The sequence below is a fragment of the Ctenopharyngodon idella genome, chromosome 13 (genome assembly GCF_019924925.1).
Source record: "Ctenopharyngodon idella isolate HZGC_01 chromosome 13, HZGC01, whole genome shotgun sequence".
In the NCBI taxonomy this organism is placed as follows: Eukaryota; Metazoa; Chordata; class Actinopteri; order Cypriniformes; family Xenocyprididae; genus Ctenopharyngodon; species Ctenopharyngodon idella.
The window spans coordinates 31,975,096-31,994,098 of NC_067232.1; the positions used below are offsets into that span (position 1 = coordinate 31,975,096).

A 19,003-nucleotide genomic window follows, 5' to 3' on the forward strand; every position below is an offset into this window, starting at 1 on the left:
AGTTAATTAATTAATTAATTAATAAGATAAGATAAGATAACGTCAAAGATGTCCGTTCAAATTTCATTTTGGAACTATTTTTCAACCATGACGGGACGTGTCAGATGGACGCCTTTTTAACGGTCATTAAATGTCCAAATGTTTGCTGGGTTACAATGCAGCTACTAAGATAACCTGAGCGGTTGATAGGCCACTTCTAAATGGTTGCTAGGGTGTTATGGGTGGTTGTAGTTTAAAAGCTCTAGGAGTTATAGTTGAAAATGTTGGTCTTTGGTCAGGGATTTTGTACAATAACAGCATGTTTGCCTTCTCAAGCCAACATAAATACACAGTGTGTGCTGAAATACAGCAGTCAAACAATGTTGGTTACCCATCACAGCCACAGACAGGAGTAAATACAGGGCTTATTTGTCTCATTTTGCTCAATACTGCACAGTGCACACCCTCCAGCAAATACATGTCTGACCTCTTGTGGTCAGAGAATGAACTGCAAGATGAAAGCAGTTTGCATGTATTTCATGTTCCCAAGTAAATCTAATGAGCTAAAACGTGGACAACAAAACTGGATCAACAAAATGAAACACAACACAAAAATAGCCAACTCACCTGAAAGTGCAGAATTATGGTCCATATTAATCCCAATGTCAGTTTTGGGTTTCCATCCGTTATGTCATCATTCCTGATGTTCACCAGTTTCACCTGAGTACACGAGGAATGAACGAACATAATCATGCAGTGCTCCGCATCATTACATGAAGACATGAAACACATGACTGCATATGTAACGACATTTTTATTTATTTATTTGAAATCAATGCATGTTTACACACAAAGACACATACAAAACCATATGCAATTTAAATGTAATTAAAAAGGTCATTTTTCACCTCAATATTACAATGTGCAAGGCTATATTTTAAATTCAGTAAGATTTAATTGCTGCTCAATTTCATGGCCATTTAAATCTGATTCAGCTGCTTAATTAATTCACTCTAATTCAGTAGTAAATGAGATGAGATTAAGCACTCAAAGGCATGTAATATTATTTGTAATGTCTACAGAAGCACATGCAAGAGTGTTTTTATACTTTATACACTTAATATAGAATGTTTTCATGTGGTTTACAAACACATACATAGATAAATATATACCCTACACATTTAAAATACTGTAGATCCAAGTACATGATGGCATTTGTATAATACTGCCATTAAAAAAAATGCATTTGTTTTCCAGAACTAATCTATGGCGCAATCTACTTCTAGATTATAAACATAATTCTAAGAGCAATAAATCTGTAACAAACGTCATGCGGTTTATGACAGTGACGTAACATTGTCAGCGGCTCACCACAAGATGGCACTACAGTACAGAACTGTTATTTAAAGCATGATGGGGTATAATTGTCTGGATAATTTGATGTATTCTGTTTGAAATGGCCACATTTAAAGCCACTGTGAACTTTCTATTATAATGTGCAAAGTTGGGACACTGGTATTGTTGATTCCAATTTTTTATTATTATTAATACATGCATTTGTAACTATTTTGGAAAACTGCTGTCTTTAAACAAATTGGGTTAGTCACTATTTTGAGTCAAACAAAAGAACTTTGTTCTTACCCATGATAAAATCACTGTTATGCACTTACATATGGCGTGTGGTTTATTACGTTAATATTCACTGATTTTAATGCTGATAATGAAAACAGGATGTGGGTTATGTGCAGTGAATCATAACAATAGCCTGCAGTGATGAATATTTCACAGCTTTCCCACAATTGTAACCATGCTTGATCTTGGATAAGGCAATGATTTCTTATGTGCACATTTCACTGAAATATATTTATGGCATAATCAAGCAAATACAAATAAGAGGTCATAAAATATTTTATAAACAGTCAGCTAAAGGGCATTGTAAGGCAAGACTATCTCAAATATTTATGATTTCTGATGTCAAAGTCTGCTTCCTCATCTTTCACTCATCATCCTGAGCAGAACTGCTTGGGTTTGTATTTTTAGAAATAGCCAAATTAGATGTTTCTTCTCATTTTCTCTATAGAAATGAAAACCCACCCATAGCACATACGCATTGCAGACTTTATCTATTCTCTTTGGAAGATATATATATATATATATATATATATATATATTGTGACTGACCATATTGTATAAGGAATTAGAATTATTCCATATAAACTTAGAGAACTAGAAAGTGAATATGCTCAGTGCATCATTTATCAAAAACTACTGGTAGAATAACAACATTTGTGAATGTTTACCCATCAGGAATCTTGTATCTATCAATTATGTCACACAAGTGCAACATGAGTGGAATTTACAATAATTTAGTTGAAACGTATGAAATTTGCTCTGTGAAAAACAGTCAAATATCTCTGTGGGAGCAAAGCAGCATCATTTTGAATTGCAAATGTAACTTAGAGTAGCATTATTGCAAATGATTTATGTTATCAAGATGATACCGCACAGCAAGACTTCTGCAGATATCAACAACTGCAGTGAGTTTGGCTTGTAAATGAGATTTCATTCTTGTTGAGCTTCAATGTTGATTTGATCTACTTTACAAAGACTGCAAATGACTTCACTTTCGTTATATTTCAGCAGCAGAAACTTATACACTATTTCTTAGTGTTGCACAAAATTATACAAAAAAATATAAACTTATTTAATCACTCAATTTGTAAACTGCATGACAAGGCCATAACCATGTCTTGAACATTTGGGGTCCTTTTTTTTTATGTAAAGTAATTAAATAATCAGTGGATTAAAAGAGATTTAAAGGAATAACAAAATAAAAACGGCACATAAAATATGTTGTAGGTCTAACTGTGAAGTAATCCATTGATTTAAACTACTTGCAAATTATGTTTTATTTTAAAATATCCACACACACACACACACGTTCACTCATATGTCAAAAATGCAAGATGCTTTTAGTCTTGTCACATTCAGTTATGAATTACATGAATAAAGTAAATTAATAACATATTTCCATTTCAAAATGGTGAAATTTCATAGAAGAGTTTGCATTACTAGATATTTCTGTCGGTCGTTAAACATCACTATAGTAAAAAGTTGTGTGATATTAAATGTCGCCATGCACATTTTACTATTAAAACTAAAGTGCTTTGTTGGAATTTGCACTCGTCTTCTGTGAAGCCCCGCCTTCTTTGATTTGATTGGCCATCTCAAACATTTTGACACTGACAAGCGCAGTTAGAGCGCCGAGGCAGACCAGCATAAAAATGTAACTTTTTTAACTTTTTGTCATAACAATAATCAGAGAAGTGTGTAATGGAGTGCAGCAGAGCAACATCAAGAATATCAAATATTGGGGGGGGACGATTTGGCCATTTCTAATTCTCAATATCTACAGTGGTTACAACCCTGCTGCATGAAAGCTGCTTAAAAAAAATAAATCCCACTGCCTACGTTGATTATGTTTCCCACTGGTCTTACCTGTCGTCTTTTTAAATAGTCCAGTGCAATCTGTACATTCTGGAGTCTGTGGAAGCGCATGCGGCCCTTTTCCCGCGGCTGTGAGGGGAGGAGAGAGAGGAGAAGCCGTCAGAACATGTATAATCAGACACAGCCGAGCTCTCGGCACCAGACACTCACCGTACCGTCACACAGACGCTCTGCCTGCGGGGAGAGAAACTCACAGTGCCCCCTATCATCAACTACTGCACATCAATCCCCTCTTTGAACGGGGAAGCTTGCCTGACAACAGTAGATGATATTTCTTGCTAACTTCACACATGTACATGACAGGTTTGCACTAAGTTATATGAAGCTTTTGAGGGAACACAAAGCCAAACGCAAGGTCAAAGACGCAGAGTGGGCCGAGACTGGTGCGGGAAGCAACTAAATGGGAATAAAGCAGATGGAAAGAAAGAGAAAATCTCCACTGTCCAGCTGAAACATAAAAAAGCCTCAATTCAGCTCAAACTTAATGTACAGTACAGTGTGGGTAGACTTAAAGAGAAATGAGCACAATAGAGCAGATGATGGATGACTTTTAGAGAATCGTCGTTTGTTTTGCCCTTCAGTGCAACAGCACAGTGAGTCTGGAAGTAAAGGACTGACATGAGCTCCTTGTGTTTTGTTCACAGAATTGTGAGAAATGACAAAATATTTTATCAATCAAAACCAAAAGGTTTCTATCACATGATATAGCGATTTTGATTAAAGATAAGTATGTGTAATTTTTTTAAATAATGATAAACATTAAAGGACCCCATGAAATGCTTTAACAAATACAGATGACAAATACCAATACCACAGCAAAAACTAGTACTAGGTGAACTAATGTAAGTAAAAAGTCCTCAAACAATTATAGTAATAAAATAAGAGCAAAGAAACAAATTACGAGCATTTGAGCGCTACAGGGATGACATAGTTTTTGTACGCCAACACGTAGGTTGACATCACACTGGTTTCCTCGAGAAAAACCCAATAGGATTTTTACATTGGCTTTTGGATATTTGTAAAAAATAAGCTCTGTGACCAAAATAAGTTTATGATTATTACACGTTTTGCTCATCATGATAATCTTCACATTGAACACAACTATTAATACTGAAGCCTAAATACAATCGACTGAAGTCAAAAGCTAAACCTAGGATATAAGGATATAAGTTTAGATAGTGGTTCCCTGATACCCATAAGTTATACTTTTTCGTATTCCGTTTGCTGTCTTTGTTTAACAGTTCTATCTAATAAAGTATTAGAACTGTTAAAAAGAGAATAAGAGTCCAAAGATGCGCCATCAAAATAAAATTCCCACTTGCAACACACTGGCCGAACAGAAGAACTTATTGCCTATCATTAAAAAATGCCAAATATCAACCGATATATCGGTCTTGGCAATATATCGGTCAAGCACTATTACTAAAATGCAGTCTAAAAAAGTAAATTACTAAACAGATTAATTTAAAAAATTAGTGCTTAACCGATATATCGTAAAGGCCAATATATCTGTCAAGCACTAATTTTTAAATGACTCTTTTTAATATCAAGCACCAGTAGACTGCATTTTACAACAATAATGGTAACAAACTAGGTATGAAAAGTATAAAAGAAAAATTATACCAGTCTTTCATTTAAACCGGTTCTTCCCTAGGAAATGAAAAATGATTCAATAAAGAGTTTTAAAAACTGAAGATGAAATCATGCTGACATCATCATTGCTTAATAACTACATAATCACTTTAAAAAATTTTGTGGATTTAATTTAAACTAAATCTCCGCTGAGCCAGAGATGTCATCAATTTTAAAGGCCCCAGTATACTCAAGCCGAAGGATATTTGTTTTTTTGTTTGTTTTTTTTGTTCTTCGCTCAGGGGTAAAAAGAAGTTGGAAATACCTTTGTGACAATATACTCTTAGTGAACCATCCAAACACTGTCTACACTGCTAAGAGCGATGTTTAAATGAATATGTAAATATGTGCTGCGTGCTTTCCTCTCAATAACAAAATAAACAAAATGCCAGCGGTGAGAAAACAGCCGTTCAGATAGCATCTGATCATAGTGATTTTGATATGTTTGCACCGACCAGGGGTGCGTTTTCCATACAACGACAAAACTCGCTGCTTCACTACCATAGTACGATGCACCGTTGAACAAATCAACTAGCTAGTCATGACTGTTTCCTGAAAACCGTATTGTCGCAAACCTGTCGTTCAACCACGTTGGTGAATGACGTCACGCAGGTGGTGAGTAATAACTTATTTAAATGAATCCGTTTGAGATTGAATTAATGCTAGATTTTTTGCTATAAATTACGGACATGGCATTCAAACTTCATTTTTGGCCAGATTTTGTTCGCATTGACGTCACAGCAGTTCATCAATTTCATTTGAAGTATATCAGGGCCTTAATCATCAACAGACATGAACTAAAAGCCACAAAACTTTGATTTCATGGGGTCTTTAACACACTCTTGAAGCGAAAGGAACTTGAATCAGGCCTTTAGTTCACAGCTCAAGCTTCTGTGTCTTGAGAAATGACCAAGCTGGCATTCTAGAGCTCTCCACAGAAACCCCAGAAGGCAATATTTAGCCAATATGAACATGGTATTTACCCATCCCTGTGGCTTCAACCTAACTATCGGGTGGATTTGTAAAGATCGGGAAAGTTCTAGATGCCTACAGTCCACTGATGAGAAGACAAGCTTCTCTGGGTTTAGCACTCCAGTTAATATCACAGCACTCGCTACATTAGTCCTGTTACTGAGGGGGCAGGAGGACACGTGTCCACACCTACCCCCTTATCCTCATCTTTATCATCATCATCGTGGTCACGTCCATGCCGCTCAACCGTGCATGCGTCAGCCGCACTCACCAACCGTAACGTCTTCAGAAAATCACGCTCCCTTGGCTTACCGCGGGAACGTGAGCACGAGAGAGAGACACACATACAGACACAGAAACAGGTGGACACATAAGAGATGGACAGAAGAAGAAAATGAGAGGAACAGAGGACAAGGAGGAAAAGAAACAGGGTGTCATCAAAAGAAAGGGGGCACTTCTCTACAGTGATGAGAAGGTCTGTCAGCAGCCAAACTAAAGACTCACATCACAAAATGACCGGACTTGACAGTAAAAGCTTCTGGAGGAATTCTCAGTCAAATTAAACTCAATCCCTTTAACAGTGTTCCTGGTTTCTAACGATAAAATTATCTTCTAAATGAATAAATGTAGGTGCAATGTCAATCATTTGATCCAGACTAAAACTAATCAAATATAACTAAATATAGCTGCAAGCAGCAATTACTGGGCTGCAGCAAACCCACCAACTGCATGAAGTTTGATTGGTTGTAGTATTATGGTGATTCTTTTTGGCTGTTGAAAATATACCATTGGATTCTGTAGGACTAAAGGAATAGAAAGAGGTGAGACTTATGGCCATCAGTTGAAATTCAAAAAAGCTAAAAGAATTATTGTATATTTTGTTATATTTTTTGACCACTAGATGGCACCAACCCAAAACTTGACAGGTGGCTTCAGGGAATGGTGCTAAAGACACATAACAAGTTTCGTCATGATATGTCAATGCCTTTGTAGAATACAGCATTTTAATTCAAAATTCAAAATGGCCGACGCCCAAAATGGCCGACATGTGAAAACTGGATATCGTTTGGTTCAGCACGCCACACCAAATAAAGAGAACAATATTATGAGTTTTGGTCAAACTGTACAAAAGTTATAACCAAAAATAGTCATTTTCATATCTCTTGACTAGTAGGGGGTGCTGTTCCAAAACTGTGCAAGTACCCTCAAGTCATGCTTGTGATGATAGGTACCCAGTTTCATCTCAAAATGCCAAAGCAGTGCAGAGATACAGCCTCACGTCCACTTTGGCGTGCTTGTCGTCAAATTCGTAAAACAATTTCTCAGTAACGATTTTGAATTTTGAAAAAAAAGGTGATAATTGTTTTTGGCTCAGCCTCACAATCATCTTAACAAAATTAGGTTAAGATTGGAAATTTTTTAGGGGGAGCGGTAAATGTTGCGGTAAATTCTCTGGTTCAGAGGAAAAATTAACTTTTAAAAAATATCAATCCAAGCCATTTAGGAGTATTTAGGAAAAATATAAAAAGCCTTTATTTAATCATGGCTTAGGTATTTAAAAACAGGTGACATATAACCACACACCGATGCGTTGCGACTAATGAGCCTTCATCAGTGTGTGAACAACAAACACAATCAGAGTTCACAATCAGCAATTAATTAGTCATGTGACAAACACCTGATTACGTGGTATAGGATATGCACACGAGAGAAAGTTTAAATGATATAGAGAACATATCCCACCAAATATATAATTTGTACAAGCATAATATATACAAGCATATGTTTCTGTAATAAAAAGTATTTTTAAAAGTGGGCTAAGGTGTACTTTTTCATAAGGATAAGGTCATAATAAATATATTTTGACTTACATTTTAAATGTGTACCTCTTGGTTTATTATGTCAACATCGAAGGGCACACTAGCACATAGATGTTAGCTTCAAAGCTTACAGGCAAAACAATGATTTCATGAGGTCTCAAATATATATTACACACAATCCCAGACCTGGCTTCTAAAATGTGGACTGCATACTATAATCTGCTAGTATGTGTTCGTTTACACAACTCTACAGCACATCTGATGCTGAATGAGAATTCCTCCAAAGCTGACACTGAATGTATTGTAACACAATCCACAATACACTGTCTTTCTTAGTGTAAAACTGCTATAGTGCGAATATGAAGGGTTTGTTGTACACTAGGGTGTAAATAAGCAAAAGCATGTTCACATATTACACTATTAGCACAGATGTTTTAGCTGCTGTAAAACATGAGTGTGCAGGAACTGGTTATGTCACTTTTAGCAAAGCTCATCAGTGCGTGAGTGCACATTTAATCGGCCTGCTGGATTAGTAACACAAACACACAGATGTGGACTGGTGTGGATGGTGAATCTAAGATGCCCCCTTCAAAAACAGCAAGTGACTGCACACGTGTTCAAGTGTTCCGCTTCAAGACTGCTTTTCAAGTGTGTTTCAGATTCAAACAGTGGACAGACAATAAGAAGTGATTACTGAACAGTTGAAACAGAGCAATACTCACCAGTGTCTCACCGGACAACACTTCCAGAAGGGAGATCAGGTTATGTCCATCTCGCAAATCCTCATACAGATCATTCACATGCTTTCGTACCTGCCACAAAGTGAGAAGAGAGTGTATAAAAAAAATCCATCAATCTATTAGCAGTGTAAAAATTCATGAATTTTCTCAATGCATCAGCTACAAATCCAGCCAATGCATGAATTGTTTAATCATAAATCATTTGTTTTGGTCAAAAATTGAATTCAGTGGGGGGGATTCAGTGTTTTATTTACTACAAATTTATATGAACTTTAAGAATTTGATCAAGCTTTTAAAATGAATCTATCAAATCACATTATAATGCAGGATAATTTATCACCATTATGTCATGAATACATTTCCTTTAAGGATTTGCAGGGGATTCTTTCATGAGAAATCATCTCCAGCAATGAATTATTATCCTTCAAAAGACAAAGGACCCATTTTATGACTGCGAGACACTAGTGCACCTTGAAAAAGGCCCGTTTAAGCACATCAGCAGTTCTGATAAAGGCCAAACCAGATCATGTCTGCCCTTACTGTAAAAAGAAAATATATTTTGATTGATATTACTGAGTTACTGGTTGTCCAAGTTCAGCATCACAGTGTCTCAACAATTAGTCATTGCTTGTTGCAAACAAGTACTCAGGACTGATGTTTGACCATTGTAAGAGGATGTTTTTTGAGGTATCATTTCACAATGAATCATCCCTTATGATGTGTTGAAAGCCTTTTTATCCCTCACATACACATACAGGATTGTAGCAGTTCCCTATACTAAACACAAACGCTCTCGTGAGATACTGGCTAACGACAGACATCAGACAAGGCCTTTCACTACTGCAGCTCCAGCAGCATGACCGTTGCCTGACCATGGTCCTGAATACCACGCCGCTGAAGTCACCTCTCTGCCTCACTGACCTGCTTTCACCCAGGTCCTCTCGTTCCCCAGCAACCACAGCTACCTGATTAAAATAGATGTTTAACTCGGGATCTGGGTCAGTCCGTTACACTTTACCATGCGCTGCAAGTCAGCACCTTGCATAACAAATAGTAGTAGTAGAGGTGACTCCAATACTGTAAAATATATACTGTAAAAGTATTTAAAATTATTATTTATAGTTAATGGTATAGACTCAATCAGTGCTGTATTGCCATTGCCAAATTATTCATTACAACAAATGAGTATTTTTCATTTAAATTAACCTACTCATTTGCAACTTTTTTTTGTTACTTTTTTTAATACAAAAATATATAAATACTTAATAAATAAATCTGACCTGGAGTGTTAAAAATTATAATCTTATAACAATACACCTTCTTTCTTCTTTTTATTTAGTTAAAATGTACTATTAAAATAGATTTTTTTTTTTTTAAGAAAACATTTTAAACCATTTCAGAGGAACAAAATATATAATAATACTGATAAGTGTGCTGAAAAATATTGATATTATTTCTTGTTATACTGTCCAACTGTCACTGATGTGTGGCTGTAGTAAAGCGAACAATGATAGAGTCCAAATAAAACAGTCTTTAATAAATCCAACCAGGAACATGCAGGAGAATACAAGTAAAAAGTTTTGAACACAACCACGTAACATACACATACACAAGACTGAACCATGAACGGAGGAAACTAATAGCTTAAATACACAGGGAGAGCTAATGACCTAGATCAGAAACAGGTGTGTGAATAAATCAGAAACCATAAAAACAAACGAGGAATTACAACTCAGGCAAACAGAAACAGGGAAAGCCAAAATAAAACACAAATGAACTAACAGAACTAAACATAAACCTTACACTACATCCCCCTTCCGGAAGGCGCGTCCTCGCGCCGTAACTATTAAGAGTCCAACAGTTGAGGGAGGGTGGGGGCTCTGGAGGAGGATGTGGAGCTGGTGAGGAATATGACCAGAGCAGGACTAGCTAATGGAAAAACGATGGCAGAGATGGAGGAAGGAGCCAGGGAGGAGCTGATGGAGGGAGGATCCAAATAACAACCCAGTGTACAGCCAGGATGAAGGCCCATGGTGGAACCAATGGTGGGAGGAGCCAGAGTGGAGTCAGCTGTCCGACCACCAATGGTGGAGCCAGGAGAGTTGGAGACCTAGGTGGAACCGAGGAGACATAGAGACCGGACAACACCTTAGGTGATAATGAGCCGCCAAGGTGGAACCAGGGTGCCAGAGGACTGAGGTGGAGCAGGTGGGAGTAAGGACCAAGGTGGAGCCGGAGGAAAGGCAGAGCCGACAGAGCTGAAGGGGTGGAGGGACGAGGCACAGCTGAAAGCCCGGACGTCCGTGGCGCAGGCAGAGCCGGAGGGACGAGGGAGCTCGGTGGAGCCATAAGGGCGACAGTTTCAAGTGGAGCTGATGGAGGGAGGATACAACTAACAATGCAGAATACAGCCAGGATAAAGGCCCATGGTGGAACCAATAATGGGAGGAGCCAGAATGGAATCAGCTGTCCGACCACCAGCGGTGGAGCCAGGAGATTTGGAGACCTAGGTGGAGCCGAGGAGACATAGACACTGGATAACACCGGAGATGTATAGAAGGCAGAGCCTGACGGAGCTGAAGGGGTGGAGGGACGAGGCGCAGCTGAAGGCCCGGATGTCCATGGTACAGGCAGAGCGATAACTGACCAAGGCGGAGCCACAGGGAGGAGGGAGCCCAGTGGAGCCGAGGGAGGGAGGAGCCCAGGTGGAGCTGACTGGTTGATGGGCCAAGGTGGAGCGATGGGCTCAGAGGCTGGAGGCAGAGCCATGGGATCCCCTTGCCAAGGCAGAGCTGGAGACCGCAAGACCCAAGGCAGATCCACGCAGCAGAGTGGAGTCAACAAAGGGGTAGCTGAGGGACTGAAGGAAACCTGCAGAGGCGAGACTGAAGGACTGGCTGTCTTTAGTAGAGGAGGTGGTAAAGGGAGGCTGGGTGGGACCACTGGAGACATAGGAGACTTGCGGCTGGGCAGGACCAGCGGAGAAGGGAGCAAATATCCTCTTCCACTTCCACATATAATAATGCAAAGGCCAGACACAGCTCACCCTCATTGCTGGGAGTATGAGCGGGGCTCCACTCCCTCCCCTTACTCTATGAGGACACCTACTGGCACTGACTCAGGCTCCAGGATGAAGATGGCCATAGGCTGTTGCTTAGGCTCAGGCTCTGTGGCGGTTGTAGGCTCAGGGTCTGTGAAGGGCTCAGGCAGTATGTCTGTTCTGTGTGGATGGATGGCTGGGCTCTTGGTCTGGAGTGGGGCTGGCAGGGTCTTCTTCCACTGAGCAAACGATGAAGGGCAATCCACAATTCACCAGCACCCACTCCAAAGAGGTGGCAAAGTTTCAATGAGGACTGTCCATGAACAGGGGTGCCTTCGACTGCACACTGGGGCACGTGAGCTAAAAATTACCTTGTGTGGTCTTCGAGGTTTTGCTCCTTCTGCTCCAAACAAAGAAAACGGACTGCAGATAAGTCCATAGTGGGCAAAAGAAAAAGAAGAAACATCACAAAAATTTTCTCTAGGTTCAGTCTTCTGTCACAGATGTGTGGCTGCAGTAAAGCGCACAACGATAGAGAGACCAAACAAACCAGTCTTTAATAAATCCAACGAAGAACACACAGAAGAATAATACAAGGAATAAGTATTGAACACAACCATGTTTACCATATACATAAACAAGACTGAACCACGAATGGAGACACAGGAAGAGCTAATGAATTAGAATAGCAACAGGTGTGTGATTAATCAGAAACCATAGAAACAAACAAGGAATTAGAACTGAAACAGAAAAAGGGAAAGCTAAACTAAGGATACGTTTACACAACAACAATATGCTTAAAACGGATATGTTTTTCCTTTGAGTTTTCCATGTACAGATGACAACCATTGTCAAAACGATCCCCATTCACACGAATCTGTGAAAAGGACTAAAAAGATTCACGTTTTTGTTGTTTACACGGAGGCCATTTTCAAAACCTTCCACTTTGAAACCCGTTTTCAAAAGTTTTTGTTTTCAGGCCACCAAAATGCCATTGTCGTGTAAATGAACGGCCAAAGCGCATAAAAAGTTTTACGTTTTAAAGGGTGTCGCGTAAACGGCCCCTAAAACACAAATTAATTAACAGAACAAAACATAACCCCTACACCAACTCTAGTGCTAATGCTAGTCGTTAAGCTCACTAAACCCTGAACAGGGCCATTCTGTGATTGTGGTATTGATCATACTACTACAATCTAGAGCAATGTTATTTTAGTATCTATGAGATACTATTTTAGTTTTTATTCAAATTTTGAATTAGATTTTGTTTATATTTTCCGTTTTCATTTTAATTTCAGTTACAGTTTCAGTAATTTTGTTGTGTTTGTAATTTTTTAAAAAATGTCTATATAGATTTTATTAATTAATTAATTTATTTTTAAATAGTTAAAATTTTAAAATGTATTTATTTTAGTACATCAAGTTAAACTAAATAAAAATGGGAAATGTTTTTTTATTTATTTATTTATTTTTAATTACAGTTAACATTTATTTTATTTCAAGTAACAGAAATGTATTTTTATTGTTTAGTTTCAGTTATAATAACCTTGAAACAGAAATCTATTAAACATTTAATGGTGAATAGTTGATATATATGAACACTTTACTCAAGTCATTTAGAACATTCCACAGAGTGAATTATAATAATTATCCATATCAAATTATTCATCACGTTGTTACTTGTTTTTTTTTTCTTTATGGTGGAATATCCTGCTACCTTATTGACTGTAATAATAATGACAGTAATAAAAATAAATGCTATCTATAAAGTCATTTATCTGATTGGAGATGTGTCTTAAATAGAAAATCAAGTGATTATACCGGACACGCTGTTACTTGCCATCTTGGATAAGTTTGTTGCCTGGGAGAAAATGACATGAAATTAAGTCTAAATGAACACAAAACATTTGCACAGACTTGAAAAGGTAGTTGGACCTCATATGGAAAATACGGACAATAAAACTAGTTTGACTGATTATTATACCTGTTATTCACAATAAAATGATCTGTTCTGGAGACGACTTCTTTTTATCCAAGAAACAGTATATTCTGCATATCATGGGATGTTCAGGCATGCCGACATGTGCTTCACGGTTAATAAACTGATCATAAGATCAGTTTATTATGGGACCTGTTTTAAATAAAAGTTGTCCTGCGAATGCCCTGAAGACGTTGGCACACCTGAAGAATTAATGAAGCGTGTAAGGAGCTGCCAGGTCCCTCCCAAACAGAACTACAGCACATGTTAACACCTTCCTTTTCAGAGTTCATTGTTTGTACATTTATATTTGTTTTTTTGTTGCTATAATTCAGATTACAGCATATTGGGCATGTTCTCTTTCTATAACCAACCTTCACCTCAGTAATGTGCACTGATACAAGACCCCAGTGCTATGAATACAAGAAAAACAGACCTACCTTTAAGAGGTGCTGATTGATCCATTTTGTAAAAGTCTTTTTCTGGACTCGGTCTCTTTCATCTGAAAAACAAGAAGGATTGATGTTAGGACTGCTTTCAGAATAAATTTTAGCATTGACACCATATCCAGTAATACTGGCTCACCCAATGGCAGGAATACTTTTATTGTATTACAGTAAAGATGTCCTTAATTATGATTTCACTTTTTTAACTTTAGTTAGTGTGTAATGTTGCAACAAATGGCTGGTAGGGACTACAACAGGCTTCTTCCCGGGTTAGTGACATCACAAACCCTACTATTTACATAAACCCCGCCCCCGAGAACACACAACAAAGGGGGCAAGGCCATGTTGGGCTGCTTTAGAGAAGAGGAAGAGTTGTTGTAGTAGAGTGTTGTTGTCATGCTGTCATTTTACACCGGACTGCTTCACAGAAGAGGGTCAATTCAACACTGGATTTGCACAAAAGATTAACATGACGGCACATGCTAGTCGATGAGTTGAATCAACTCCACAGCAACTACATAAATTTATCCACTAACCATTCAGAAACGTCCAGTTTCATTCTAAAAGTTGTAACTTCTTCCTGAATCTCTCCATCAGTGTCGACTCCGGTTTGAACAATGTAAGGCTGAACACCGTTACTGACAATCCTCATTTTGGCTGCGTGAGATTCTCCAGCTTTGTTGTTGTTGAGCAACTGAAGAGTGAGCTGTTAAAACTCCGCCCTCTTTTGGGGAGGGGTCCGGGAGCAGCAGCTCATTTGCATTTAAAGGGACACACACAAAAACGGTGTGTTTTTGCTCACGCCCAATTAGGGGCAAATTTGACAAGCTTTAATAAATTATCTGTGGGGTATTTTGAGCAGAAACTTCACAGACACATTCTGGGGACACCAGAGAATTATATTACATCTTGAGAAAAGGGCATTATATAGCGCCTTTAAACTAACTCAATTCAATTATGGACAATGATTCCACATAATGGAAACATGTTATCATACTTCATGCATGATGAACTAAACTGACTAAAACTTAAACATGTCCTTAATCATGATCATCCTACCTACAGTATTTAAGTAGAAATAACATGTTTCAATCATATGGAACCACTGTACATGATTTAATTGAGTTAAAGTAAAATATTTTTGAGTGTACTGGACCCAACCATGTCAGTATACATAAGAGCTTCACGATTAATTGTTAAACGATTGCAATCTTGATTCAAAACACCCACACGATCTTATTCATGACAGCGATTCGGCTCTGTCTATTATATTGACAAGTCCGATCACAGCGAACATTCAGATCTGTGTTCTGATCCAGAGAGAGCAGTTGTCATGTATAGATATGAAACAGCTTTACAAACAGTCTTTTCAAACACACAGTATCATTATTTCTGTACTGGGATAAAAGTTTATAATTCGGATATAAACACTGATGTCTATGGTAGTGATCAAAATAGAGTGAATCACTTTTTGAATGTAACTTGACACTTTAAATAACGACTGTATCAATTACATTATTACACCAGTAGGTGGCGACAAGTGATTGTTGAAAAATGTTTTTGAAATTTGCCATTGAATCATTCATTCAAGAGATTCCTTCAAAAACAGTGATTGATCCAGTTATGAAACAAGTGAAGTCTTGATGAGTGAGTCATTAAATCATTCTTTTTTTTTCTGCAATTTAAATATTTTTTGTATACAACTCAGTTTTTATATAAGTGTTTTGATTATGAAATAAATTTGATTCATTAACATATTATTAAACATTTTATTTTTTGAATTTTCAGCTAAATTAATATTTTAATTTTGGTTTCAGTACAAAATTGATTTCAGTGCATCACTACATGAATTTATTTTATTTCAAAAAGAAAACTATAATTGAACAAGAATTGGGAATGAAATGACCAGTCTGTATTCATTTGAAAATACATCAAAAATGTCTTACATGTAAACACGATTGCATTAAAATAGGATGTACCTATTCTGCCTAGTTTTACAAAAGCTACAACCTGGAAATAAATACTAATGTTAGCTGGCATTTGAGGTTTCTGTCATGTTGTAATGTCATGTTTCTAATCTAGAATTCTGGACAGGATGTGAAAGCTAATTACAGAAAAAGACTGAATCCCAGACAACTCTTGCTTCCATTACATAGCGCCTCCAACCACAGTATTTTGTTTCCTGTGTCCATGACAACAGACAGGCCTGCATCACAGACAGCTCAACTGTGAGAGGATTCTGTCTTTTAATAAAACAGCAGTATAATGAAAATATAAATAGTATTTCATACCCCATCAGTGAACAGTCATCTTCATATAAAAAGGAAAGCAAAGCAAACTTGTTCTTAACATCATGCAGAAGCTCTAAATCAGACATAGTCATCATCATCATAACATCATCATCATCATCACTTGACCATTTGTTCAGTGTTGCACATTAATATTTGAAAAGGCTCTGTTCTCTAGCAGAGACCCTGCAGTGCAGAAAACAGGACTATTTCACCATCTGTCAATTAAAATAGTGGGATGAGCTACAACTAATCCTAAAACTACATGTTTACATTCTCTGAGGAGAATGTGCTGTTAGCCTGTGAAAACTTGTGTTGCTATGCATTTATTATTTACTGTGGTTGCTAATAGTCAGATGTCTCCATGATATTCCGCTCTATAGATATGGTTCTCTCCTTCAAACGTAAGTATATGGGATTATCTGAATTCTATCATTCATCAGGAGAAATCTGATGCTGATGATCGAGCAAAAAGCACTTGAAAAGGGTGTGCGATGTGACGCATGTCATGTTTTTTTACAGCTATGTTATCTGGGATTTGGTGCCTATTGCCAGTGAGATTTAAAAGGATACTTTATTCATCGTCAGGTAAAAATCCCATTCTGAAAGTAACAGAAAGCATAACAAGCAGCATACTTTGGGGTGTTTTGATGATGCAGCACAATAACAGCAATCAGAACATATTTGATGTGCAAATATGCAACATTAAAATGCTATACTGTGCAGTGATATTTTAGTGTTATTTACACTATTATAGTATTTACTAATATTTTGAAATATTTACTAATAGTTTTTCATCTAATATTTATATTGTATTTTATTTAAGGTTTATGTCAATTAATAAAATAAATTTGTGTTAACACTTTACAATAAGGTTCATTTGTTAACATTAGTTGATGTATTAACTAACATGAACTAACAATGAGTAATACATGTGTTACTGTATTGGTTAATCTTTGTTAACATTAGTTAATACAGATACAGCAGTTCGATGTTCATGTTAGTTCAAAGTGCAATAACTAATGTTAACAAAAACAACTCTTGATTTTAATAATGTATTAGTAAATGTTGAAATTAACATTAACAAAGATTAATAAATGCTGTAGTTCATTATTACTTCATGTTAACTAATGTAGTTAACTAATGAACCTTACTGTAAAGTGTTACCCAATTTTTAATAGTTGTAGTTAACAACAACAAAACTACTGTGTCATCTAATAAATAAAAAAATAATAAATAAAAATCATTTAAAATGCTACAAGTGACTTTAGGCATAACAACATCATTGTGTACAGTATGAAAAATAGATGGAAATTAAATTTTGAAATTAAACTAAAGATTACATTTAACAGTGTCATTAAATTAAAGCTGCATGATTCTGGAAAAAATGAGAATCGCAATTTTTTGTTTCAAGCAGAGATCATGACTCTCCAACAATTCTGAATAAACCACTAAACAAAATGTTACTAGCTGCAGTCTATTTAAAATGTTTAATGAATCTGAATGAATTATTTTTAATAAACGGTTGAATGAATGATTCAATGACTCACTAATAAAGTCTTCACTTGTTTCATTACTGGATGAATCAGCATTTTTGATTCAATGACAAATACATACAACAGTCACTTGTCGCCACCTGCTGGTGTAATGATGTAATGATTCAATCATTATTTGTAGCATCATGTTACTTTCAAAAGGTGATTTGCTCTATTTTGATCGCTACCGTAGACATCAGTATTTATATCCAAACTATAAACTCTTATTCCCAGTACTTCTGTGATCATTTGAATACTTGTAACAGAGAACTAATGACACTGTGTGGCTGAAAAGACTGTTTGTGAAGCTGTTTCATATCTATACATGACAACTGCTCTCTCTGGATTAGCGGCAACGCCGTTGCAGATCTGAATGTTCCGGTGTGATTTTGTCCGAGGTATAACAGACACAGGCGAATCATTGTCATTTAGGAATAAGATCTTGTGGGTGTTTGAATCAAGAGCCATCTTTTAATGATTAATCTTGCAGCTCTACATTAAATGTTTTTTGGAAATCAAAATGTAAAACTCAAGGAAAAGAGATAGCCATACAATATATATCCAACATTGATCGATACCACTGAATTTAAAAATCTCTAATATCAGCCAGTAAATCAATATGGTAAAACCTTGACATACTTGATATGTCACTTGGAAAGGACTCATTGTTTATGGTTTGTTCTAACATTTAATCCCAAGTATGAACAACAGCCACACCTATAATTACCAGAAAGCAAAGCATGAATCTGAGCCACTGTCACACTAGCCAACTCAACCTGACCGGAGCGGCGAAACATTCGAAATCTCACTGCACTTTGAACTCTTCAGCACTGATAGAGATAAACTCTCCCCCAAAGAGCCTTATAACAGCAGATCTGGAAAATGGAAAGAAAATGAAGATGAAAACACTGCACACTGCAGCAAAGCCAGGAGGAAAGACACTGACCCATGCAGCACATAAGCGTCACCAGCAGAGCGCCGCGCCAGCCGTCTCCCCTCATCAGACTGAGCGTCCCCAGCCCGGGTGTCTTCAGCAGAGCGCCGTGCATGTCTGTCAGACCGGCTA

The 19,003-nt window shown here is 37.1% G+C and overlaps 1 protein-coding gene across 6 annotated transcripts in view; it reads right to left on the reverse strand.

The window, feature by feature from the left end:
• Positions 1-19,003, reverse strand: part of dst (dystonin) — a 197,254-nt gene that overhangs the window by 133,994 nt on the left and 44,257 nt on the right. For 5 of the 6 annotated variants that reach the window (XM_051916336.1, XM_051916339.1, XM_051916338.1 and 2 more), the window contains exons 5-8: positions 14,109-14,170; positions 8,633-8,722; positions 3,478-3,555; positions 607-699 (exon numbers count right to left, since the gene is read on the reverse strand). In XM_051916336.1, the coding sequence (XP_051772296.1) occupies positions 607-699; positions 3,478-3,555; positions 8,633-8,722; positions 14,109-14,170 (323 nt within the window). Of the gene's footprint in view, positions 1-606; positions 700-3,477; positions 3,556-6,283; positions 6,398-8,632; positions 8,723-14,108; positions 14,171-19,003 lie in introns of all 6 variants that reach the window. The other variant, XM_051916337.1, reaches the window with a different exon arrangement.